The sequence below is a fragment of the Sus scrofa genome, chromosome 3 (genome assembly GCF_000003025.6).
Source record: "Sus scrofa isolate TJ Tabasco breed Duroc chromosome 3, Sscrofa11.1, whole genome shotgun sequence".
Classification (NCBI taxonomy): Eukaryota; Metazoa; Chordata; class Mammalia; order Artiodactyla; family Suidae; genus Sus; species Sus scrofa.
Window position 1 is genome coordinate 44124802 of NC_010445.4, and position 26040 is coordinate 44150841.

Genomic DNA, 26040 nt, shown 5'->3' on the forward strand with positions numbered 1-26040 from the left:
ACTTACACGCACTTCAAGAACAGGCAAGGGTGGCTCAGTGGTTGAACCCCACTAGTATCCACGAGGACTCGGGTTCAATCCCTGGCTCTGCTCTGTGGGTTAAGGATCTGGTGTTGCCCTGAGCTGTGGTGCAGGTTGCAGATGTGGCTTGGATCTGGCCCATTGCTGTGGCTGTGGTGTAGGTCAGCAGCTGCAGCTCCGAATTCAACCCCTAGCCCAGGAACTTCCATAAGCCTCAGGTGCAGCCCTAAAAAAGGAAAAAAAAAAAAAAAAAAAAAAAGGCAAAACTAATCAATAGTAATGTAAGTTAGACTAGTGACTACCTCTTGGAGGGTTATGACTGACAGAAAAGGAGTGCCTTCCTGGGTGTTAAAAATATTCTGTACAGATTGATGTGGTGATTACTACATATATATTCATGTGTACAAATTCATCAATTCTTAAAAACTGATTTAAGGTATTTCCCACTGTAATACTGTGGTGCTGTGGGTTAAAGATCCCGCATTGCCACAGCTGTGGCCAGGATTCGCTCCCTTAGCCCAGGAACTTCCACGTGCCATGGGTGTGGCAAAAACAAAAAAGCAAAACAAAAAAATTCATTCAAGAAATGTGTATTCTACTATTTACATGTAAAAGTTTAAATGCAAGTAACAAAAAACCCAACAAAACCTACAGGTGTTCATCCTTTTACTACCACACTCCTCCAACTTGAACCCCTTAAACATTAAAAATTTTTATATCTTAAAACCACTAATTCATATTTAGCATTTTGACTAGAGCTATTTAAATACAGAGAGTACTCAAACTGAAAATTCTGCATATAATTATGTTCTATCTTACATTAATTGTGAAATATGGGCATTTACATTTGCTATTAAACATAAAACACTGAAAGCTTTAAAATTTTTCTTTCTTTTCCCTTAGCCTATTTATCATCTCAGCATTCATACAATAATAAATTTAAATGTGCAAATTTATCTTTGGTTAAAAAAAAAGAAAAGAAAAAGGAAATAAAGAACAATGATCCAAACTTCTATGAACTGCTTCCAAATGCTTTAAAAAATCAGCTTTGGGCACATATGGAAAGCATGTGTGGTATAATGGAAAGAGGAGCCTTAGTGGGAAGAAAGCTGGATTCAAATTCTAGCTCTGTCACCAAAATAAAATAAAACTTTCTTGATTGAGCTCCTAACTAATGTATTAGATGCTAATCTAGCTCTGTGAAAAATCAAAAAGATAAAGAAGTAATTAAGAATGCTTGTCATTCTCTACGTTTTGAACTAGCTCAACACTACCCTGAAAGTTGTTTTATTTGCTAAACCCAAAACGATTTTTCTTTCTTTCTTTCTTTCTTTTTTCCCTTTTTAGGGCTACACCCACGGCATATGGAAGTTCCCGGCTAGAGGTCGAATTGGAGCTGTAGCTGCTGGCCTACACCACAGCCACAGCAATGCGGGATCTGAGCCGTGTCTGTGACCTACACCACAGCTCATGGCAATGCCAGAACCTTAACCCACTGAGTGAGGCCATGGATCGAACCCGCATCTTCATGGATCCTAGTCGGGTTAACTGCTGAGCCACTAAGGGAACTCCCAAAATAATTTTTCTTAATAAAAAAAAAAAGTTCCTAGGTCAATTATACATAGGTGACATTTTACTAATGTAAAAACAAAAGAATGATTATGTCCTTTTTATTTCTGTTTTTTTTCTGGCTGCACTTGAGGCATACGGAAGTTCCTGGGCACGGACTGAATCTAAGCTGCAGCTTCGGCAACACTGGATCCTTAACCCACTGCACCACAGTGGGAACTCTGATTATATCCTTTTTAGAAAGAGTCATATTCATGTATGGATGGACACATAACTGTCCAGTTAATAAAAATATATTTTATTTTTTATTTAATGATTTTTTTTCCATTATAGCTGGTTTACAGTGTTTTGTCAATTTTCTACTGTAGAGCAAGGTGACCCAGTCACACATACATATACACATTCTTTTTTCTCACATTATCCTGCTCCATCATAAGTGACTAGATATAGTTCCCAGTGCTATAGAGTAGGACCTCATTGCTTGTCCATTCCAAAGGCAATAGTTTGCTTCTATATTTTAAGTTTTTTAACAATTTTATTTTTTAAAGAATTTATTAGGCAAATCCATAAGACAGATTAGAGGGAATAACGAGGAATAAGTAGTTTCTTTCAGGAGTGATGAAAATGTCCAAAATTAGAGAGTGGTAATAGTTGCAGAACTCTGTGAACATTTTAAAACCAGTATACTTTTTTTTTTTTTTTTTTTTGCCAAGCCCTCAGCATATGAAAGTTCCTGGGCCAGGGATCAAACCCATGCCAAAACAGCAACCCAAGCCTCTACAGTGAAAATGTTAAATCCTTAATCCGCTAAACCACAAGAGAACTCCGAAGCCAGTATACTTTAAAAGGTGAGTTCTAGGAGTTCCTGTTGTGGTGCAGTGGGTTAAGAATCTGGCATTGTCACAGCTTTGGTGTAGGTTGCAGCTGTGACTCAGATTCAAACCCTGGCCCAGGGAACTTCTATATGCTGTGTATGTGGCCAAAAAAAGGGGGGAGGGGAGAAAGGTGATGAATTCTATCACAATAAAGCTATAATTTTTTAAAATAATAAAATTTAAAAATATTTTATCTCTACATTTAAATATCTAGATTGGAGACAACTGGAGAAAATCACAATGCACTATGGTATAAATTAGACTCAAATTGGTCAAAACCATTACTGTCCCTATGTTCTTATAAATTGATACGACTCTCAGTAGAGAATTCTAATTTTCTCCACTGTGATATTGTTGGCTATTAAAAGGAATTAACCTGCACCATTCATTTTTACCTTTCAGGTAGTTTCTGCTTTTCCTTTATGCTTGCCTAAAGGCTCTTGTTACAAGCTACAGATCAGAAACTGAGTCTTCAGAAAGAAACACTAAAGCCTCAATAAAAGACTATACGAGTAGTCCTCCTGGATGATGTTACATTATTCATGTTCACAAGTTTCTGGGAATAAGCTGATATACTCACTACAAGAAAAGACATTTTTTTTTTTTTGGAGCTTTATAAGACCCAAGACCAATAGAACACACATTTTTCTAGATGCTAACTGTTGCTGGTAGTACTTTTCTTCTCCTGCTTTGTTCTAATTCACCGTCAGTCTTCCCTTACCATAGGTGATGATGCAGGGGAACTGCTCTGTACCAGCGCCCTGGAACCCTTACATATCTCCATATGGGCCACATGGGCAAGGCTCAACCACAGACTGACCTTAGCCTTAGCAGGTGCTCTGTGTTCCTCCAAAGTATGTAAAGGCAGTCTTGGGAGGAGCTGCTACTAGGCTATTTCTCACCCACCTCCCTATTGTGTGGAGGGCTGCTATAAGGCAATCTCTCATCCACCTTCCCTGGTTCCAATGAGGGCTTAGATTTTCCACCTTGTCCACACCTTACTCTATAGCTGTAGGTTAAAAAAAAAAAATTGTAGCTGCAGTATGGAAACTGTTGCTCAGCACAGTCCTACCACTCACATTACCTATGATCTTCTCGCCTCTTTGGTTTCAGCGTCATCTTGTTGGACAAGGGAATGAGGAGCTGACCCCATGCTGATCTTGCATTTGCTGTCTCTGGATGAAATAAACTGAATCTTACTGGCTGAACCTCTAACTAGGCATCACAGAAAACTTACTTGGGTCTAGGATGTGCCCATGTCTCCCACACCTTATACAGCTTACACATGATCGTCTTGACTAAGCCTTAACCTAACTCCCTACCTTACACCTCCCAAACTAGGTATTTCCCCCTCAAAGGAAAATACTGGTTGGCCATATTGGGGTCAGGGAAGACTGCCTGAGTTTTTGTGATTTTTATGCTTATCCCAAACTCTACCTTGAACATTTATATCCTAGATGGTTAATCTTGTTTGTTTCAGAAAAGTTTCTCTTTACAAATTACCAGTGATAAAATCTGGATACCTACCAGCATTCAAATCACTTTTATCCTTATCCTTTACCCCATTTTTTTTTCTTTCTTTTTTGGGCCACACCTGAGGCATGAAGGTTTCCAGGCTAGGGGTCAAATCGGAGCTGCAGCTGCCAGCCTACACCACAGCCACAGCAATGTGGGATCCAAGCCGCATCTGCAAACTACACCACAGCTAATGGCAACACCAGGTCCTTAACCCACTGAGCGACGTCAGGGATCAAACCTGCAACATCATGGTTCCTAGTCAGATTCTTTTCCACTGTGCCATGACGGGAACTCCCCAATACATTCTTATACCGTCTGGAATGTATTTGGATTGAGAAACCCAGCTTTTATCTCTAAATGACAATCTATAGCCATAGCAATTTTCACTTGGTGTGGTTTACTCCCCAAGTCAGTCTTAGACATTCAAAGTCTCAACCCAAATACAAATTCCTTCAGGAATGGGACTTTATACAAATACACAGGCAAAGTTATAAATTTCAATTAGCCTAACATTCTCCATAGTCCTATTACGATCTTTGCATATTTTGTTTAATTCTATGTAAGTTATCTGTACCCCAGAGATTATAGAGATTTCCTTTCTTATTCCTGGTAAATGTATTTGTTACTTGGTTTGTTTTTAACCCTTCTAATCTTTATTTCCTGAATCAACACCAAACTTTCTCATATTTACTTCATCAAAACTTAACTTGCACATATAAATAAGTATATATAACAATGTAATAATTAGACATTTTTAGGTATTTCCTTCCCATCTCCTTGAGGAGACCATGCCTTTCTGGGAGTGTCTGAAGGGACACTGATCTCCCTAGAGGGGAAAAAAAAACCTGTTATTCCCTTAAAGTTACAATCATTAGGGCTCTATTCAACTAAAGGGGTCATATAACTTGAAAAATATATTCAAACTGTGTTACTAACAGAGTTTCTGAGTGGCACAGTGGGTTAAGAATCTGGCTGCAGTGGACTGGGTCAGTGTGGAGGCCAAGGTTCAATCCTCAGCCTCACACAGTGGGTTAAAGGATCTGGCAATGCTGCAGCTGTGGTGCAGCTGTGGTATAGGTCACATATGTGGCTTGGATTCAATCCCCAGCCCAGAAACTTTCACATGCCATGAGTGCAGCCATAAAATTGTTTTATTTATTTATTTTTGTCTTTTTGCCTTTTCTAGGGCTGCTCCTGCAGCATATGGAGGTTCCCAGGCTAGGGGTCGAATCAGAGCTGTAGCTGCCTGCCTATGCCAGAGCCACAGCAACACGGGATCCGAGCCGAGTCTGCAACCTACACCACAGCTCACGGCAATGCCGGATCCTTAACCCACTGAGCAAGGCCAGGGATCGAACCCGAAACCTCATGGTTCCTAGTTGGATTCGTTAACCACTGAGCCACAACGGGAACTCCATAAAATTGTTTTTAAAATGTGTTACTTACATTGACTAAAAAAATAAATAATAGATAAAGTACTAGAAGTACAACAAAATTAAGTCATTGATCTATGTGGTGGTAGACAATAGCAGAGTCTAAGATTTCTTGCTGGCAAGCCAAGAAAAATATATAATATATGGCTAATACTTCCTGCTTCTCATGGGATAATACCACAGGAAAAGTTGACCAATCTATACTCAAACTAAATGATAAGACTCCTTGGCTATCAAAAGTGGACTCAGAATGAATCTTAAGATCTGACCACCTGGACAAAGTAAGGGAATCTTTGGACATCACTCCAAAGTGACTTCTAGTTTCTCATTACGGTAGCCAAAGCTACCTTTACTTTTCTTTCAATGCCTGGTCTCCAGAGTCAGATATGCTACTGCACAACTGTTATTTCATCCAATGATACAAAAGTTTATTTTTGTAAGGGAAGGAAAATAAAGGGACTCTGACATTCAGTCAAGCCAATTATCAAGGCCTTTAATCAGACTCCTACAAAGATCATAACCCACACAGCAGTGAACATGTAACCTGCTGTTTATGTGAATAGGACTAAGGGGAGACTGTTAATAAAAACTCTGCCAAGTTCCCAGCATGTGCACACATAAGTGCTAACTGTATGTCCGTGAGCCTAACAAATAATTTCATATCTCTCTTCCGACATCTTTATAAAGCAATGCCTATGCTTTTGTGACATAAGCAGAAAAAAATTTAAAAGGAAGAATCCTAGTTTCCAAATTAACCAATCAGAACTTAATACCTAGAATTCCTCTTAACATGTAATAAACACGTTACACTTTTCTTCATTCCTTCCATTTTCAGCATGGAGATACACACTGAATGTTCTCTTACCCAGCAAACAGATTAACTTTGCTCTTTTTTTTTTTTTTTTGTAGAACTGATAGATTTTTATTATTCCTCAAAAGTTATTTACAGAGCCTTTTATTGAACAAACTATAAAATATGTAAATAAGTCACAGTTAAAATTCTAAGATTAAAGTGATGCTAAGACTAAAACTGGTTTCATAAGGGCATACCAGAAACCCCTGACTAATTTCTAGATGTGAGCTGCAAATTCAATCCTAAGCTTAAGGAAACTGGATAAAGTATAAGGTAACAGTGTGTTCAGGACAAAAACAGACTAGTTGCTCAAGAGAAGCACAATTTTTTTTTCTGGGAGTGAGATGAAAGAGAAATTCCCCCTCTGAGTCCTCATAAAAACAATATTAGCTGATACAATGGACAGTACTTGATACAATGGACACTGTCCTCATAGTGTCCTACAACCAAAGCAGTTTACCACTTAGAGCACACCCCAATTTGAACCAACTATACAACCAAGGGCATGCTGCCAAAGTTCAACTGAGAAAAAGCAATTATATGAGGAAACAAAGTAATATTGTCCAAGTATAAATTGTCTGATATCCTGATTTAATCCAGGGATGAAATCCATAACATCTAGAGCAGAAATTCTCAAAAACTGTTTAAGAATCTTCTACACCCCTAGCAAAAAACAAAGAAGTGCTATTCATTTAATAGAAACGTATTCACCACCATCTCAATGGAGACACAATCGTAAACAAGACATGGGTTTTTTTTTCTCTCATGAAGTTTACAATCTAATGATGAAGGAGACAGACATCAAAAAAAGAATCATACAAATACAAAAATAACAACCATATATGAAGGAGGTAAATGAGTACACACAATAGGGGCAACTCATCTGTGAGGGAGGCCTGGAAGGCTCTCCCTGAGGAAATCATGCATGAACTGAGATGAGGAGCTAGCCTGGGAGACAAGGGGTAGCCAAGGATGGACAGAAAAGAGGATGAGTAGGAGAACTGAGACAGGAACCAAGACAAGGCCAGTATCACTGGGTCATAGAGAAAAGAGGGGAAGCTGGTTCATAACTATGCTGGAGTGATGGGTAGTACTAGGCATGCAGAGCTTTGACTGTTTATTCTAGAGAAATGAAAAAGCACTGAAAGGGTTTCCAGGAACAGAGATGATGTAATTAGATCTCCATTTTGAAAGATAAATTTAATGGAGAGTGAAAAACTAACCTAGAGGAGAAACAAAACAGATGCAGGAAAAGCTGGATGCCTCCGCAACAATCCAATGTAAATCCAAAAGAAGAACGGACCACATATGGAGATTCTGATATTAGAAACACCCTATTCAAAGACATTCACTCTGCTACTGATGGTAATGTTTTTGCCCAACAGTGTTGAGGCAAAAAAAATATTAGCTGAAAACTACTGTCGAGAAAGGAATAGACTACTACCCTTTAGGCCATCCTCTGTGAATACCACAAATATCCCATGACATATACCTTTAAAATGGCACCTCATTATTGCTAAAGCAATTTCTTTGAAAAGGGTCCAGATTTTCCTTAAAAATAGTAAGGATATAAAGGAATAAAGTATTAATCTTCTATATCATAGCAGCATATAATGCCAATCATTTAAGCATCACATTCTTTAAAGAAGGCATTATAATTAGCTGAAGCAGTAATGACTGTATCAGTAACATATTAATGACATAGCTAAATTCAAGCAATGTAACTTTCTGGAGAACGTCTCAGTATAAATTTGGTGCAGAGTACACCACGGAGTTATTAAATTAAAAGACCTTCTGACCAAAGAAAAGGAGTCCTTGGAGGGAGATTTATGCCTTTATTTAAACACACTTTTAGGAAATAACAAAGGTTAAAAACAAATGAGCTATACATTCAACTAAACTTGGAAATGGGCAAACTCAAAAGAACAAGAGTGAAAATAATGACAGAAATCAATAAAACAGAAAAATAAGAGAGAATACAAACAAAACTGAAGGCTATTTTTTAAAGAAGCATTACCATACACCATTCACTACAGGACCAGTTTGTTATAGTCCTGTGTTCAAATCTAGATATGAAAAAACAAAAAATGTAAACAATTCCATTTTTGCTGTGATAAGTTAACTTCACTTCCTCATAAAGGCCAAAACATTGCCTAGAAGAGAAACTTTAAAAAGATTTGGGGGGGGGGTTCCCATCGTGGCACAGCAGAAATGAATTTAAGAACCATGAGGTTACAGGTTTGATCCCTGGTCTCAATCAGTAGGTTAAAGATCCGGCACTGCTGTGAGCTCTGGTGTATGTCCAAGACGCGTCTCAGATCTGGCATTGCTGCAGCTGTGGTGCAGGCTGGAAGCTGTAGCTCCAATTGGACCCCTAGTCTGGGAACCTCTACATGCTGCAAGTGCGACCCTAAAAACAAACAAACAAAAGATTTGAGGGGAGTTCCCCTTGTGGCCTCAGCAGGTTACAAACCATATATCCATGAGGATGCAGGTTCAAATCCCTGCCCTCGCTCAGTGGTTTAAGGATCTGGTGTTGCAGTGAGCTGTAGTGCAGGTTGCAGGTGTGGCTCAGATCCTGCGTTGCTGTGGCTGTGGTATAGGCCTGCAGCTGTAGCTCCAATTTGACCCCTAGCCTGGGAACTTCAGTATACCACAAGTTTGGCCCTAAAAAGCAAAAAAAAAAAAAAAAAGAGTTGGGGTCATCAGAGAATTATGAGTATGTGACTTTAACAAATAATTTTATTTTCAATTTATTTTTTCTTTTTTTAGGGTCACACCTGCAGCATATGTAAGTTCCCAGGCTAGGGACTGAATTGGAGCTGCAACTGCCGGCATAAACCATAGACATAGCCATAGCAACGCCAGATCTAAGTTACATCTGCAACCTATGCTACAGTTTGTGGCAACACCAGATCCTTAACCCAATGAGCAAGGCCAGGGATCGAACCCGAATCCTCATGGATACTATTTGGGTTCTTAACCCACTGAGCTACAATGTGAACTCTAACAAATAATTTAAAAATATTTCTCAGCAATTTTTAGTCTCCATTTATTATCATTTGATTCTTTCACTATTTGTCTATCTTCAATTCCAGCTAATGTGTTCATGATAAACCAACAGTAATTCTGAAGTAAAATAGCATCTCAATCCAAATTTGTGGCTTTAATTTCCGGTTTGATCTCTGGCCTCGCTTAGTGGGTTAAGGAGGTTAAGGATCTGGAGTTGCCGTGAACTGTGCTGTAGGCTGGCAGCTACAGCTCCAATTCGACCCCTAGCCTGGAAACTTCCATATACTGCGTGTGCGGCCCTAAAAAAAACTTTTTTTTAAAAAAAAGGCAAAAAACAATTACTGAACACTAACTAGGCTGCCAGGCACGTTGGATCAGTTCATTTCATCCTCCTGTTAACTCTATGAAAGAAAGCTGACCCTTGAATGATGTCTGTTAGGAGTGCTGACTCTGCATATAATTTACAGTTGGCCCTCCATATCAGAGGTTTCTCTGTAGCCATGGCTCCATAGCTGTGGATTCAGTCAACCTGGGATCGTGTGGTAGGTAGTCTTTACTACTGAAAAAGCATCCATGTAAAAGTGGACCCACGCAATTCAAACCAGTGTTGTCCAAGGGTCAACTGTAACTATTACTTATCCCCATTCAACAGATGAAGAAAGGAGAGAAAGAACTCAACTCTGCCAGTAGATGACTGAGCTAGAAGCCATCCCAAGTGGTCTAATTCCCAGGCCCATCTTTCTTAACCATGTTGCTATAATAGCTACAACATGTGTTTGGTTTTAGGAAGAAATTGCAAATAGCTAAACCCCTTAAGAGCAGCTGACGTAGAGATTAAAAATCTCACCAACTGCTGGGTAGTTATAAAAGAGTGTTTACTGTAAAATTCTTTCAGCATTTTTGTATGTATGAAATTTTTCATGGCAAAATGTCAGGAGAAAGAAACTTCATCAACACATGATTTAGGTGATATTTTAAGAGTTAATACAGAGAAACTTTTGAGGTCTGGAAGTTGCATTTCTGACATGTGAGTTACTTCAATAGAACATGAATTATTTTAATATTTGTCAGGAAACAGAGCCACCAGCCTAGACCAGTTGGACTGATAAAACAGAACTTAGAATTATGAGATGATACAGGGCTATCTTTTTACTGAATAGTATTTCTTTAAGTGCTCAAAGGATAACAGTAAAAAAATTTTTTATTGTACAGATTTTTAAGAGAGATAAAAAGATTTAATCAAATCATGAGAGCTGGAAAAGCGGTCTCCCTATTTCATCTCAGGGTTCTAGGCAGCTGGTACAAAGTAGTGCAGTTCAGCCAACAGCGTACCAGGTAAAATCCTTCACATCGAAGTCAGAAGAGGGGAAGAGAAGAGAGGAATGACGGAAAAAATGAAAATTGCCATGTTATTACTAAGACTTGCCGTTCAATTAAAACAAAAAGGGCCTAAAACACCAACACCCCGAAAAAAGATGTGAAATACTTAATAAGGTAGTTGGCTGCAATTTTCACCTAAAGACTCAAAACAAAATAAAAAAGACAAAAAAAAAATTTCTCATTTAATGAGGACCCAGAGTTCTGGGGAAAAAAAATCTGAGTTCCCATTGTGGCTCAGAGGGTTAAGGACCCAAAAGCGTCTCCAAGAGGAAGCAGGTTCAATCCCTTACCTAACTCAGTGGGTTAAAGATCTGGTGTAGCCGAAAACTGTGGTGCAGGTCGAAGATGCAGCTCAGATCCAGCATTGCTGTGGCTGTGGCATAGGCCTCAGCTACAGCTCTGACTCAACCCATAGTCTGGAAACTTCCATATGCTGCAGGTGCAGGCATAAAAAGAAAATACCAAAACAAAACAAAAAAAAACCTCTCATTTAGTGAGGACTTGGGGCTTCCTGAACCTGAATATTAAAGTAGGAGTGTTAAACAAGAACAGTAACCAACAATAGATTTCTTAAAAGGACTACTGAATGCTTTAAACTTGTGGTATGTTTTTGTTTTGTTTTTGTTTTTTTTGTCTTTTTGCCATTTCTTGGGTCCCTCCCGCGGCATATGGAGGTTCCCAGGCTAGGGGTCCAATCGGAGCTATAGCCGCCAGCCTATGCCAGAGCCACAGCAACGCAGGATCCGAGCCGAGTCTGCAACCTACACCACAGCTCACGGCAACACCAGATCCTTAACCCACTGAGCAAGGCCAGGGATTGAACCTGCAACCTCATGGTTCCTAGTCGGATTTGTTAACCACTGAGCCACGACGGGAACTCCAAACTTGTGGTATGTTAAAACCGAATACTTAAAAAGACATCATAAATGCCATAAGCAGAGACCATTATACAATTGAAACTGAATTAGCTTGCTATAGGTTTTTTTTAAGACTATATTTAAAAAATTCTTTTTTTTTAAATTTCATTTACTATTTTGGCTACCTTGCTAAGCTAAAATTCATTTACTTTCATTCCCTTTCAAACTATCCTTTTGATTTAGGCCCTCTGGTATAGACTGGAGGAGCTAGAAATTCAACAGAAACAAATCTCAGCAAAAAAAATACCCTTAGAATTTGAAAGCCAGAAAACCATCTTCTAGGCATCATGGTAGCAAAACAAAAGCTGAAGAAGTCTTGCTGGACGAATCTACAATGAGCTGGTAAAACTGCCTATGACCCAAGAATATCCAAAAAGTATATTCTCTAAGTGTCCAATATCCCAAATTAACTGATAATCAAATCAATAATATGTGGTACCGGGGCTCCAGGATTTGGGGAAAGGGAAGGGAGTAGATTTTTTTTTTTTTAAGCCAAAATTGGGCTTTGCCTGAAGTATCCAGCTAAAGCACACTTCTCCACTCTGCCTTGGCTTGCTTCAGGTCAGTTCTAGTATCTCTGAACATGACATGATCAGGGATTGTGTGATCATTAGCGTAACAAGGTCATATATAAAAAGGCCATATCATCTGAATTTACTGTTGGTATCTGAATATTCATTTTCAAAGTCAAGGTGTTTTACGTAAATTTAGAATAAGATTCTTGTGTGTTGTGTACATTGACATTTTATCAATTAGATGAAGTATAAATATACATTAATGCAAAAAAATGTTACAATTGATGATAATGAAAGCTATGTTCAAAACAAATTAATTTTCAAATAGAAAAATAGAGTACTATTGTGAGAATAAGTTAGCTGATGACATTAGGAAGAATATTCTATCCTTTTTGAATTGAAAAATGATTATAAAAATTTAAATGAAAAACGCAAAGTAGAATAATGGAAATCATATATCATAACTAATTATTTGGCATACTAATTCATAACTTTCAACAAAATAACTTACAAAGACTGAACTTAATTTTTTTTCTTTTTTTTTTTTTTTTGCTTTTTAGGGCCCCACCCAAGGCATATGTAGGTTCCCAGGCTAGGGGTCCAATCAGAACTACAGCTGCCGGTGTAGGCCACTGCCACAGCCACATCAGTATCAGATCTGAGCCGCGTTTTCGACCTACATCACAGCTCACCACAATGCCAGATCCTTAACCCACTGAGTCAGGTGAGGAATAGAACCAGAAACCTCATGGTTCCTAGTCAGATTCATTTCCATTGAGCCATGACAGGAACTCCTGTGTTTAATTTTTAATTACGTAATTACATAAATCTTTCAGAGATAAAATCCTATTCGGAAATTCACATCTTTTGTGGATGAATTAAATACAGAATGTTAACTCTGCTACCTTAAAATCTTGTAAGAAGTAAAAACTCTAGTTACGTGCAACATAATCAATCTTTGCCCCAGATATTTAAAAAATACGTAAAATAGAAAATGTTAAAGGAAAAAAGTTCCTTCAATTATCTTTTATTCCACTAATTTCAGTTGAAAAAGATCCTCTATTCCCTGATTTATCGTGTACATTACAGAAATCTCACGAGCAGCCTAACAGGCCGTGCTGAAAATTATCATTACTGCACTGTAATATCCTATTTTAGAAATTAGACCACTAAAATTTCTAATACTAAATTATAATAATTTGAGGGATAATATTCAGATTTATTCACATATTCCAGAAATTTAATCTATGGCCCAGGTTTAGTCAAAGACTGGTTTTCACACTTTGACATTTGGCATTTGGAAAAAAAGTATATTTGGTGATATATGTATATACACACATACAGTCAAATATGTAGGTATTTCTTATTTAAATGCACAATTCTATTTCATTTTCATTTGCTTGCACAAAACATAATTTCAAAAACAGACTCCTATGTACTCCAAAGGTGTAGAAAAGAAATCAACCTCAACCTCCTTTATAGGCCAAAGAGTAGACAAAGAACTCAACCCCACACACAAGTACCAGTGATCTAGCATTTTATTGTTAGCTGCCAGTATTTAAGGAAAATCCAAGGAAAAGAAATATTGGTTCTTCTGATCTCTTGAATTTTCTTTTTTTTTTCCTTCTTAGGGCCACACCCTCAGCATATGGAGGTTCCAAGGATAGGTGTCCAATCAGAGCTATAGCTGCCAGCCTATGCCACAGCCACAGCAACTCAGGATCCGAGCCTCGTCTGCGACCTACACCGAAGCTCACGGCAACACGGGATCCTTAACTCACTGAGAAAGGCCAAGGATCGAACCCACATCCTCATGAGCCATGAGCCATGATGGGAATTCCTGATCTCTTGAATTTTCAATGAACTCTCTTAATAGGTAGAAACGTGTTTTTTAATAGTTAAAAATTTAAGGTTTTTAAATTAAGTTAAAATTTAAGTTAGTTTAACAATCCCTTTAAAATATCCCATAAAATGAAAAAATAAAAAAAAGTGTTTGGGAGTTCCCACTGTGGTTCAGCGGGTTAATAATCTGACAGCTGTGGCTCACTCTGGAGGTGCAGGTTCAGTCACAGGCCTGGGGCAGTGGGTTAAAGGATCCAGTGTTCCCAGAGCTGTGGCACAGGACACAGCTATGGCTCAGATTCAGTCCCTGGCCCAGGAACTTCCATTATGCTGGGGAATGACCATAAAATGAAAAAAATAAAGAAGTAAAAAATAAAAAGATCATAGACGTGGCTCTCTTGCAGTGTCTGTGGCCTAGACCACAGCTGCAGCTTCAATTCGACTCCTGGCCGGGGAACAAAGGTGCAGCAATTAAAAAATAATAGTGATAATGTGTAAAAGTAATACTCTGTATATATTCGATTATTAGTGCTTTAGAAATTGCCTGTGATCAATTAAAAAAAAAAAAACCCAAAAACCTTTTAAGTGTCCCAAACCCAGCCCAGCCCCTGACACCAGACTCACTATCTTTATGAGGCAATGCAGAGCGCTGAAACTGAATGCCATGAGGCACAGACTATGCTTTTCACACAGCTGCTTAGTCATCTTGGACTAGCTATTTAATCCTCTAAGTCTGTTCCTAAATTAGAAAATGAAAACATTAATATCTAGTCTGTCTATATATGAACCAAATTAATTCAAGTATGTTAATGATAAACAGCAGTAAAATATTGGTACTAAGTGTTTTAAATCTAGGTTCCTTATTTTTGTACCACTTCTACAAATAGATTGTTATCTTATATGGTTTTATGTTATAATTTTAATGATAATCAACTTAAGACCCCCTTTAAAAACTTCTTGGGACTTGCTTTAATCATCTATTAGCAACTCAAAAATGTGGGTATGACTTATGGAGGTATTAAAACAGTTCATTTGAAGTATCAATATTAAGCCATAAACTCACATTAAAAACAAAGCATAAAAAGAAAACAAATTTAAAATTATTTTGTAATAGAGAAAGGTTGCTATTTGCCAAGACTAATAATAATCTGCTGAAATTGCTTTTGCTAAGGTCATCCAATGACTACTGTCCGGATTGGTACATGGCATCAGCAGTCAAGTGACATCTCCCAGCACCTAAACATCTCAAAGAAAAACAAACAAACCAAAAAACCCTGAAAACAAGAATGTCCTCAAGAAGCTCAACCATAAAATCAAAATAAGGCTGAACCAGAACAGAGACTAGGATGTTGAACAAAATGACTCACTAAATTTAAGATACTAACATGCAATTAAAAGAAATGTACCTATCAGAAACTTGGGGTGGTCAGCAGTGGAGATGATGATGAAAAAGAAACAGAATGACAAATGCGGGCAGTGCTCATGCAAACACTGCCCAGAACAGAGGAGATCCCGTAAGGCAGGTAAATGCAAGTATCTGCTTGACAGATACACTATGAAAATGAAAACAGCACCTTATCAGACCTGATGCCACTGAAAATTCTAGTCATTTATAATCAACTTCCTCACTCTTGTTCATTAGGCAGTTTCCAACCATTTTGTTTCCTAGACAGCATTCTTCACAGAGAGTATACTCCCTGAGGCAAACATCTAATTCTCATTCTACACAACTAAATCCACATTCTAATATATATACATTCTCTCATGACGAAGATGTCTATTCTCTGATAAAAGTGTGGGCTCTGGAGTCAGATTCTTTGAGTTCACAATGATTTACTTTGCGACTTTGGGAAATCTACCAATCTCTTCGTGTTTGTTTCCTCATTTGTAAAAAGACAGACTACTTCCCAGGATTGTTGTGAAGATTAAATAATTCATGGAAACCACTTAAAACACAATCTGTTGTACGGTAAGCACCATATATTAGCCATTATTATTATTTTTGAGCATGAATTAACATCCCAAGTCTGATCTGTTCTGAGCCTGATCAGTTTCTGAATTTGAAAAACCATAGCAGGGCCACAGTACTGTACAACTCCAGGGGGCATCTATGTACAAAAGAACATGCTGGCAGCCCTAGACTAGAGGCTTGACCTGGCAAATTCAAGGTCACCTGCCTCTAAAGTTTGGTAGCCAGACTGCCAACTCTTTCCAGGTGAACACTTCAATGCATAACGAGGGGTCACAAACTCAAATCTCTTAAGTGGTCAGGAAGGTCGCCCAATGAGGGAAGCAGACGTCGGAGGCTGAGTTTGTAAAGAAAGTATGAGTGAGAACTGTGGAGGGTGGAGAACATGAGTCAAGCCTAATGGCACTCAAACACAAAAATTTTTAAATATTTGATCAGGCAAACAACCTGGGCAGATTTGAGGACTAAAGGCCCCTGGTTTACAAAACTTGCAACACTCTTTCATTCAAGTTTTTAAATGTCCTAATTTAGGTTATCCTGTGACCTTATTTTCCTTTACCTGCTCTGTGATCATCCCTTCCTTGAATCTTCCTTCTCTTTTAGCTTCTAGAAAACTTTTTTCTTCTTTGTGGTCAACTACATAAATACTTAGGTGATCTCATCATTTCAGCTAATATCCCTGCTAAGAACTCCCAGATCTTTATCCCCAGTTCTGTCGACTCTAAGACATAGCTCATGAATGTTGCCTTTTGTCTCCTTTCTCATTGCCAATGCTTTTGATCAGGTCCTAATTACCTAATTCCTAGACTTAACAGTAGCTTTGACTCATTCCTTCTTTCATGTTACAGACCCATCCATCAGCAAATCCTATCAGTTCTTCCTCCAAACCATACCAAAATCCAACCATTTTCACCTCCTAAATAGTCATCACTTGCCAGTATAGCATCTCCTCTTTTACCACAGCGTGACACTGCCCCTCCTCTGTTCAAGTCCTCTAGTGGCTCCCATACAATTCAGAGTGAAGTCCAAGTTCCTTACAATGGCTTACAAGGCCCCACATGATCATACCTGTTGCCCATCTAGCTTCATTTCTTACTACCCTTGCTTAACAATTTCTCTAGCCACATTGCTCCCCTGATTTTCCCTCAGTTACACACTAGGCTCATTCCTGGCTCCATCTCTGTTCCCTTTATCTGGAATGTTCTCCCCCCAGAGATACTAAGCTTGGAAAGCCTGGAATGCTCTCCTTTCAGGACTTTGCTCAAATGTTACTTTTTTCAGTAAGCATTTCCTTAAAGATCCTATTTAAAATAGGAACATTCTCCCTACATGCAAAGAATGCCCCATCTCCTTTTCTACTTATCTAACATGCTTTCCACATTTAGCATCTCTCCAAAAAAAAATGTAAGCTCCACTAGGTAACGATTGTTTTCTTTACTGTTTTCCCCAAGCCCAGAACAATACATACTAAATATTAGGTACTTAATATTTAATGAAAATGATTGAAAGCTCCCTAACTTGTCTTCCTTCTACTGACCTACCCTTCCTAATCCACTTTCTTCTAGCCACCAGGTATCATACTGATATACACATCTGATCATTCTCCTGCTTATAAACCTTTTCCTTCAGGGTGTGACCCCTAATTCATTAAGCCCTTTCCTCATTCCCCAAAGTATGTTGCACACTCTGCACATACTAACAATTTTATCACCCTGAACCTACCATGCCATTTCTTCATCCTTTTCATATACTGCCGCTTCTGCTTAGCCAAACTTTTACTCATCCTACTAGCCACCTAGCTATTCCATGATACCACCCTGAAGTCCCCATCTATGCCACCACCACTGCATTGAGTCAATACCTCTATTACAGCATTGGTGCTATGACTATGTATTTACTAATCTGCTTCTCCTAATAGATTATAAGATCCTGGACAGCAAATTCAGTGATGTTATATTCAAATTTGTTTCAGCACTATATTTGGCACAGAAGTCTGTTGAATGAAAACTTAATGGAAAAAAATTAAAATTGAATAAAATAATTCATGAGAGGCTAGGAAAAGAAAAATGTCTTAAGAGTCAAGTTGTTTTCCAGTATCAAACCTGAACATGATGTATAACCTGAGTTTTTAGCATTTGCTAAAGAAAGTCTTTTGACAGTTTTAATAATAAAGTATTAGATTCCAGAATCAAAAATAAACTAACAAGTTTTAGTTTTGCAAGATGAAGAGAATTCTGGAGACTGGCTGCACAGCAATGTGAATTACTTCTGAACAGTACACTTCAAAATGGTTAAGATGGTAAATTTTATGTTATGTGTATTTTACCACAATTAAAAACAAATAGTAAGAGAGTTCCTGTTGTGGCTCAGAGGAAACGAACCTAACAAATATCCACGAAGATGTGGGTTCAATCCCTGGCCCTGTTCCATGGGTTGAGGATCTGGTGCTGCTGTGAGCTGTGGTGTAGGTCACAGTCACAGCTCAAATCTCACATTGCTGTGGGGAACTTCCATATGCTGAGAGTACAGCCCTAAAGGCAAAAAAAAAAAAAAAAAAAAAAAAAAAAAGAGAGAGAGAGAGAGAAATATATATAGTGGGGAAAGGGGAATTGAATGAAGGTAGTAAAAGGTACAAACTTCCAGGTATACGATAAATAAGTTCTAGGCACATAAGGTACAACAAGACAAATGCAATTAACATTGCTGTAATGATATATATGAAAGTTGAGAGTAGATCCTAAGAGTTCTCATCACAAGAAAAAAATGTTTTATTCAGGAGTTCCCTTCGTGGCTCAGTGGTTAACGAACCCAACTAAGATCCATGAGGATTCGGGTTCGATCCCTGGCCTTTCTCAGTGGGGTAAGAATTTGGCGTTGCCGTGAGCTGTGGTGTAGGTGGCAGACGCAGCTTGGATCTGGCACGGCTGTGGCTGTGGCACAAGCCAGCAGCTGTTAGCTCCAATTAGACCCCTAGCCCCAGAGCTTCCATATGCCGTGGGTGTGGCTCTAAAATAGCATAAATTAAAAAAAAATTTTTTTTCTATTTCTTTAATTTTGTATCTATGAGATGATGGATGTTCACTAATTTTTTTTTTTTTTTTTTTTTAACAGCCACCTGCAGCATATGTAAGTTCCTGGGCCGGGGGTCAAATAAGAGCTGCAGCTGTGGCAACACTGGATCCAAACCACATCTATGACCTACATGTACTGCAGTTTATGGCAATGTTGGATCCTTAACCCAGTGAGCGAGGCAAGAGATCGAACCTACATACTCACAGAGACAATGTGGGGTCGTTAACCTGCTAAGCCACAACAGGAACTCTGTATGTTTCCCAAATTTATTGTGATAATCATTCCATAATGTATATAAGTCAAATCATTGTGCTGTATACCTTAAACTGCTTTAAGTCAATTATAGCTCAATAAAACTTGAAAAATAAATACATAGCCTAGTGAGGGAAGGCATTTACTCCAGTAAACACACTGATTTGTAAACCAGATATTGTGTAGTACATCAAGTGAACTCTGATGTAAGAAAAAGCATTTGCAATTTTTTTTTTGTCCTTTTTTTTTTTTTTGCTATTTCTTGGGCCGCTCCCGCGGCATTTTTGCTATTTCTTGGGCCGCTCCCCAGGCTAGGGGGTGAATCGGAGCTGCAGCCACCAGCCTACGCCAGAGCCACAGCAACTCTGGATCCGAGCCGCGTCTGCAACCTACACCACAGCTCATGGCAACGCCAGATCGTTAACCCACTGAGCAAGGGCAGGGACCGAACCCACAACCTCATGGTTCCTAGTCGGATTCGTTAACCACTGCGCCACGATGGGAACGCCTGCAATTTTTTAATTATTGATTTCTTAAACATAGGAAGATTGGAAATAATCTATATAAAATAATCATGAAAAAGAGAATTTATCAAGCTACAGAAAAAACTAGGATCAGAACCCAAGTTTTATTCAGAATACAGGGCTTTTTTTTTTTTTTTTACAATCCCAAATAATTCAAGAAGTAAAAGCAAGAATTTATTGGATTACTGCCCTGTGCAAATTTAATGAGGAGTTTAAAATAACACTGCAGGTAGGAGTTTGCATACCTGGATTCTTACCTAGTCTCTGCGGGATCTCAGACAAATTACTGAACACTGCAATACTATACTACCTCATAGGGTTAATGTGAAACTCAAACGAAAGCCCTGTTACAAATGGAAAGTGTAATCAACTTCTTGGTTCTCATCCCTTCACAGTCTCCAGTGTAAGGCTTCATCCCACAGTCACAGTTGGGATGAGGGAAAGGACGGGGAAACAAACTACTATAATTCTGACTAGTTGGAGTTTTATTTACATGAAGAAGGAAAGCAGGGAGAGGAGGAAAGGAAGACGGGAAGGCTGTTCATAATGGGTAAATGAATAACCTCCTCCCAAAGGAAAGCATTACACCATACCTCCTATCAGTTCAACACTCTGAGAATCCCAGGCTCTCAAACTGTTCACGTTAAAATTATCTTTTTCCCCAATGCAGGTCCTGTAAAACTTTTACCTTTACTCCAAAAAAATTATGTAACAGTTACTTGGAGGATATTTATCTTTCCTGTTTCACTGCAGATATGTCCACAGCAGAGACTCACAGTATTTAGCCTTTTAGAGTTATTTGTAAATTGTTTCAATTAGGTCAACATATGGCTGAAATATAAAGCTAGGTGGCTGGAGTTGCGCCTAACACAACTGGATGGAAGGGAAAAACTGAATGAAAAGAGACAAGAACTTTATCTCCCTGACTTCCCCCAACTCCTCCACCTCTATTACTTAATTCTAAAGATCTATGCAGAAGTCTAACAGTCTACATATCTATGAGTTTATTTATAGGTATTTTTATATTAATAACATCTTATAGAAATACAATGTTTTCAGTCCAGGAATGAAAATATTTAAAGGAAAGTAGAGGTGTGTGTGTGTGTGCGTGCATAATTTGCTGGGGTCCCTCCCTGGGGTGTGGTTCCCCCCAACACCCTGCACTCAAGACTTAGGGAAATTCCTGGGCCAGGGGTCAAACACAAGCCACAGCAGTGACAATGCTAAATCCTTAACTGCCAGGCCACCAGGGAACTCCAGAGAAGGGTGCTTTTTTTTTTTAAAGTTAACTCATTTGGCAAACAAATCTTATGCAAAATGTTTACCATATAAACATGTACGAAAAAAATTTTTAAAGGAGAAAATTTGTCATTCTGTGAATCTCCACTCACATGTAGAATCTCAACTCTTTTTGTTTCAGAATTCATTAGAAAATACATTGAATCAACCATCATAGTAATATTTTAATTTGTATAATTAATGTAGTTATAAATAAAAATCATAGACTTAAGTTTTTTCCTGCACTCACACAGTATATCTTACTTTTCAAAAATGTCAGAAAAAGAGTATCACTGGGCCAATGTGAGGCTCCAAATACGAGAATTCATATATCTTCTCCACCTAATTCACATTAACTTTTATTACAGTATAAAATAACTGTAATAGGAAGTACAGAATATTTGGGGATTCCCAGATTAGTTCACTTTTCTGTAAATTTCTTTAAAATCACCTAGGATGCCTATTAAACATAGATTACCACAATAGTCCCCCTATAGATTCTGATTCAGTTGCTCTAGGCAGAATAAAAATCCTTACTCCTCAAAGAGATTCTGATGATTAGCTAAGATTAATGTTGATCCAGTACGGTAGTTCTAAATTTGGTACATATTAGAATTGCCTGAGGAGCTTTTAAAAAACCCTTAAAATCCAGGCTGAGGCTCAGACCAATGAAAATGACTTCAACACTTTATAAAAAGCACCCCAGAGAAGACTGAGAACCACTGATCTTGTAGAACTCAAAAAATTCTTGTACAACCCTCTTACTGAGAAACTAGGTTTGCTCAAGTTCACAAAGCTAAGCGGTAAAGCTGGAGCTAGAACCATTTCTCCTGACTCCTAGTTCACAACGAGTTTAAATATAGTTTTGTTTTTCATACAAGTTGACCAAAAAAGGTGTGAAACAGATAATTTGTTTCAGAAACCATTAGAAAATATTAGGTTCATAATCCTAATATAAAACAAAAAGACTAAATACTCTCCAGCTTAACCTTTAGTTTCTACTACTAAACTGGTAATGCAATTTTACAAAGATTTAATTTTTTCTTTTTAATTTCTAATTCCATATTTTAAAATTCCAAATTATTTTTAAAATCTGGCATCAGAATTCTTTATTAGCAAAATTAATTCAATATCTGAATTTGGCAACATAGTTTCTTCCTTATGTAGAATAATTCTTATTGAAGTTACTCTGCTACAGAGAACAGATTTCCTTCTTCTACACAAAAAGTGAATCTTAGGCTTCAAGAGCAAAACCCCATCATTGGTTTGTCCGCAAATACTCAGAGTAGGGAACTTCTTAAGATATTAGTTAACCCGTTCCAAGAACTTTCTCATTTTAAGGACAGGATAATGTAAAACAATCATGAAAAATGTGTTAAGTGCAAGCTTATGCACCTATAATTTTTTTAAAGAGCATTTTGATTTCCTAAAAACTACATATATAATTGACTGACTTGTCTTCTAGAGACCTACATTTATTATTACAGTACCAAAAGTGCCAAAACATTTCAAATTTTAGTACTGTTTGTTATATCTGCTTCTGGATTTAAAAAAAAAAAAAAGTGTTCTGTATACTTTACCAAAAGCAGATCACATTACTGCACAGGTAAAAACTCCAGCAACTTGTATACAGCCTAGAGCACAAGGTATGTTTTGATTAATTCCATTCGCAAGGGAGTAACGCACAGGTTCTGAATTTTTAAACATTCTAAATAAGAATAAGATACAATGTATTTTGACCCAGCAATTTAATGAAGGCCCACCCTTTCTTTTTTTAACGATTAAGATGGCTAGCACTATAAATTAAAATTTTAACCAAATCCTAAGTATGCTATTTATGCTATTTAAAATACGTCAATACGCCCAAATCATTAAACGGAGTTAAGAATGGGCCTCTTAAGGCATAGCAAAGATAAAAAAGTCAGAATCTCAAATTTTCCAATGATACATAGTATTTAGAAAACCGGGCTAGACTGAATGATCCATGGAGTCCTTACTTTAGGAGAAAACTGTGGTACACGAAGGTCTGCAAAGTCTAACTCTTTTGTGTAACATTTGAAACTTGCCGTTTCAAAATTGCTAGGGGTAAGCCTGTGCGAATACACGGCTTTTGGGGGTTGCCTAAAATTTTCCTAAGAAAGAACAAACAAAAACAAAAACAAACCCAAAGCATGTTTATTCTTAGGAGTGTGCTAGGGTAGTAGTCAAACAAATCACCAGTTACTGAAAATTCCTGGCGGGTCCTCATGGGACATGAGGGCCGGGCCCCGCACCGGGAGCCGCTTCCTCCGAGCCCAGGCTGGACCGCAGCCCCGAGCCGCCCGCGGAAGCCGCCCGGCGCCGACAGAGCCGCCCAGAGGCGGGGGGCTCGGGGCTCGCACGTGCGGCCGGGGGCGGGGCCGGCCGGGAAGGACCCCGCGCGGGGAGGCGGGCGCGGCCGGGCCGACCTCCCCCGCGGCCGCGGGCCCGGGCTTTGCATCGGGGCGCACGTCATGGAACGGATGGAGCCACACAGAGACGTCTAGGTCATGCAGGAGGCGCGCGGCCCCGGCCCGCTCCCGCCGCCCCAGACCCCTCCTCTCATCCGACAGAAAGACAGACAAGAAGGGTTCCCGACCTGTCGTGCCCTGCATGTTCAGAGTCTGTCATGTTTGGTCAAGAACGGGGCGGGGCTGGAGGGCAGGTCTGCGAGGCCGGCGGCGGCGGGGCGCGGGGAGGCTCCCTGCGCCGCCTGCGGGTACCTGCTCCCGGCCGCCGCCGAGAGGTGACGAAGTGGTAAAAACTCACGGTTACTAGTGAGCGACACAGACACAGACTTTCCAGTCTATTAACAACCACGCCAGAGAGGTGGGGCTCTAACTGCAAACACTGGGCCACGGCCCCGCGCTGCCGGCGCTGCCGCTTTAGTCTCTATTCGCCGCCGGTGGCTGAGGCTTGGGAGCAGCCGGGCGGCGTGCACCGACGCGGGGATTTGGACAGTGGCCGTAACGGTGATTTCTCCTCACCAACATGGCGGCACCCGAGACCGGCGGCTCGATAAAATGGCGCCTGCCGCAACACCTAGCCCGGGACTAAAGGGCAGAAGAGATTCCTCCGCGTGCCGCGGCCCTTACCCAGCCCGCCGGGGCCGAGCGCGCTTCCCATTGGAGGAGAAGGCCCGTCCATCACTCCCGGGGGCGGGTTCCCACGCTTTCCTGTGAAGCGGCGGAGGAGGCAGTCTCTGAAGGCTGTGCCGGGCGGAGCCGGGGGGTGGTTTAGGGCGGGGTAGGCGATCAGCGAGATCGCGCTGTGCCTCCGCGCCTACGGAGGTGCCTCGCGGTGTTCCCTGCGAGACGCCGCCTCCCAGAGATTGGGGGGGCGGTTTCAGACGTACCCAAACAAACGGCCCCCCCCCAAAGCCATTAGCAAATGTGGACAGCAGTGAGACGGCTCTAGAGTCAAAAAAAAACAAAAAACAAAAAAAGAAACCTTTGTTGCTTAAATAGTAGGGGAATGTACTTTCTCCTTCAAGGTTGTAGCGGATCTTGTTTTCTGTAACGGTTAATGCCCAGAATCACGTTTGGAGGAAAATAGCTTGGCACGTAACTCTGATATTTAATACTGAATTTATCTACCCAGTTATTAATAATGAAAGAAAAATTGCTAAAAGAATTATATGAGCTTTAAGTTATTCCATAAAAACATTTACATTTTATATGTAAAATACATGTGAATATTTTATAAATAAAAGCTAACTATTACATTTCTTTGCACTTATAAACGTGATCTTTTTTCTAAAATTTAATGACAACATTTTGGCCCATTTAGTTTTGAATGAATGTCTTTTTTTTTTTTTTTTTTTTTTTTTTTTGTCTTTTTAGGGCCAAAACCTGGGCATATGGAGGTTCCCAAGCTAGCGGTCAAATCAGAGCTGTAGCTTACGTCACAGCCACAGCAACGCCAGATCTGAGCTGTGTCTGCGACCTACACCACAGCTCACATCAACACCGGATCCTTAACCTACTGAGCGAGGCCAGGGATCAAACCTGCATCTTCATGGATGCTAGTCAGATTTGTTAATTGCTGAGCCACAAAGGGAACTCCAACGTCCCTTTTTTAAATCAGCATGATGGATTAATAATTAATCCTCCCAAATATCTGACTTTCGAGAAAATGTATTTTGTAGATGCATAGACACAGGACGTTTAGAAGCAATTGCAACTAGATTAAATTTTAAATTAAAAAAATGTGGATATTGGAGTTCCCGTCGTGGCGCAGTGGTTAACGAATCCGACTAGGAACAATGAGGTTGAGGGTTCGATCCCTGCCCTTGCTCAGCGGGTTAATGATCTGGCGTTGCTGTGAACTGTGGTGTAGGTTGCAGATGCGGCTCGGATCCCGCGTTGCTGTGGCTCTGGCGTAGGCCGGTGGCTACAGCTCTGATGAGACCCCTAGCCTGGGAACCTCCATATGCCATGGGAGCGGCCCCAAAGAAATAGCAAAAAAAGAAAAAAAAATGTGGATATGTATATTGAAAAACAGCATTCAATTTTTTTCTAAATTGAATGCAGCCCTTGACAGGAGCTGTACACCTATGAATAATTCTGCAGGCACTTGCCACACTTGGATACATTACATTTCTAGGAAACTTTCAAAAGCAGGTATATTTTGTCCAGAGTAACAATAATTTGCATTTGAAGTTTTGCAAGAATCTGTACTTTGTCTCTATTGTAACCATGTTACTTAGATCTTACTGTAACTAATTAGGAGAGTTCATTTCTCTGCAGTCTTCCCAAGACATTGAGGTAAGCAGTTGGCTGTTCTCTTATTGCACTTAAAGTTTCCCCTGACCGCTGTATCTGGAGGCCTTGGGATCCCTTTCAAACTCACTCTAAGGTCTTTGGTTTGCTGCGTTGTGAAACAATGAATACAGTTCTCTCTAGATGAAAAGCCTCCTTCCTAACCCTTGATATGCACCACCAGATGAGTTTGATAGCTGAAATACAGCCTCAGATCCTGGTCTTCTTCCTT

The 26040-nt window shown here is 39.5% G+C and overlaps 1 protein-coding gene across 1 annotated transcript in view; it reads right to left on the reverse strand.

Moving 5' to 3' along the window:
* The window catches only part of ZC3H6 (zinc finger CCCH-type containing 6), a 67631-nt gene extending 43519 nt beyond the window's left edge, over positions 1-24112 (reverse strand). The window contains exon 1 of the mRNA XM_021087025.1: positions 23648-24112. Coding sequence (XP_020942684.1) covers positions 23648-23679 — 32 coding nt within the window. The 5' untranslated portion in view covers positions 23680-24112. The remainder of the gene's footprint in view (positions 1-23647) is intronic.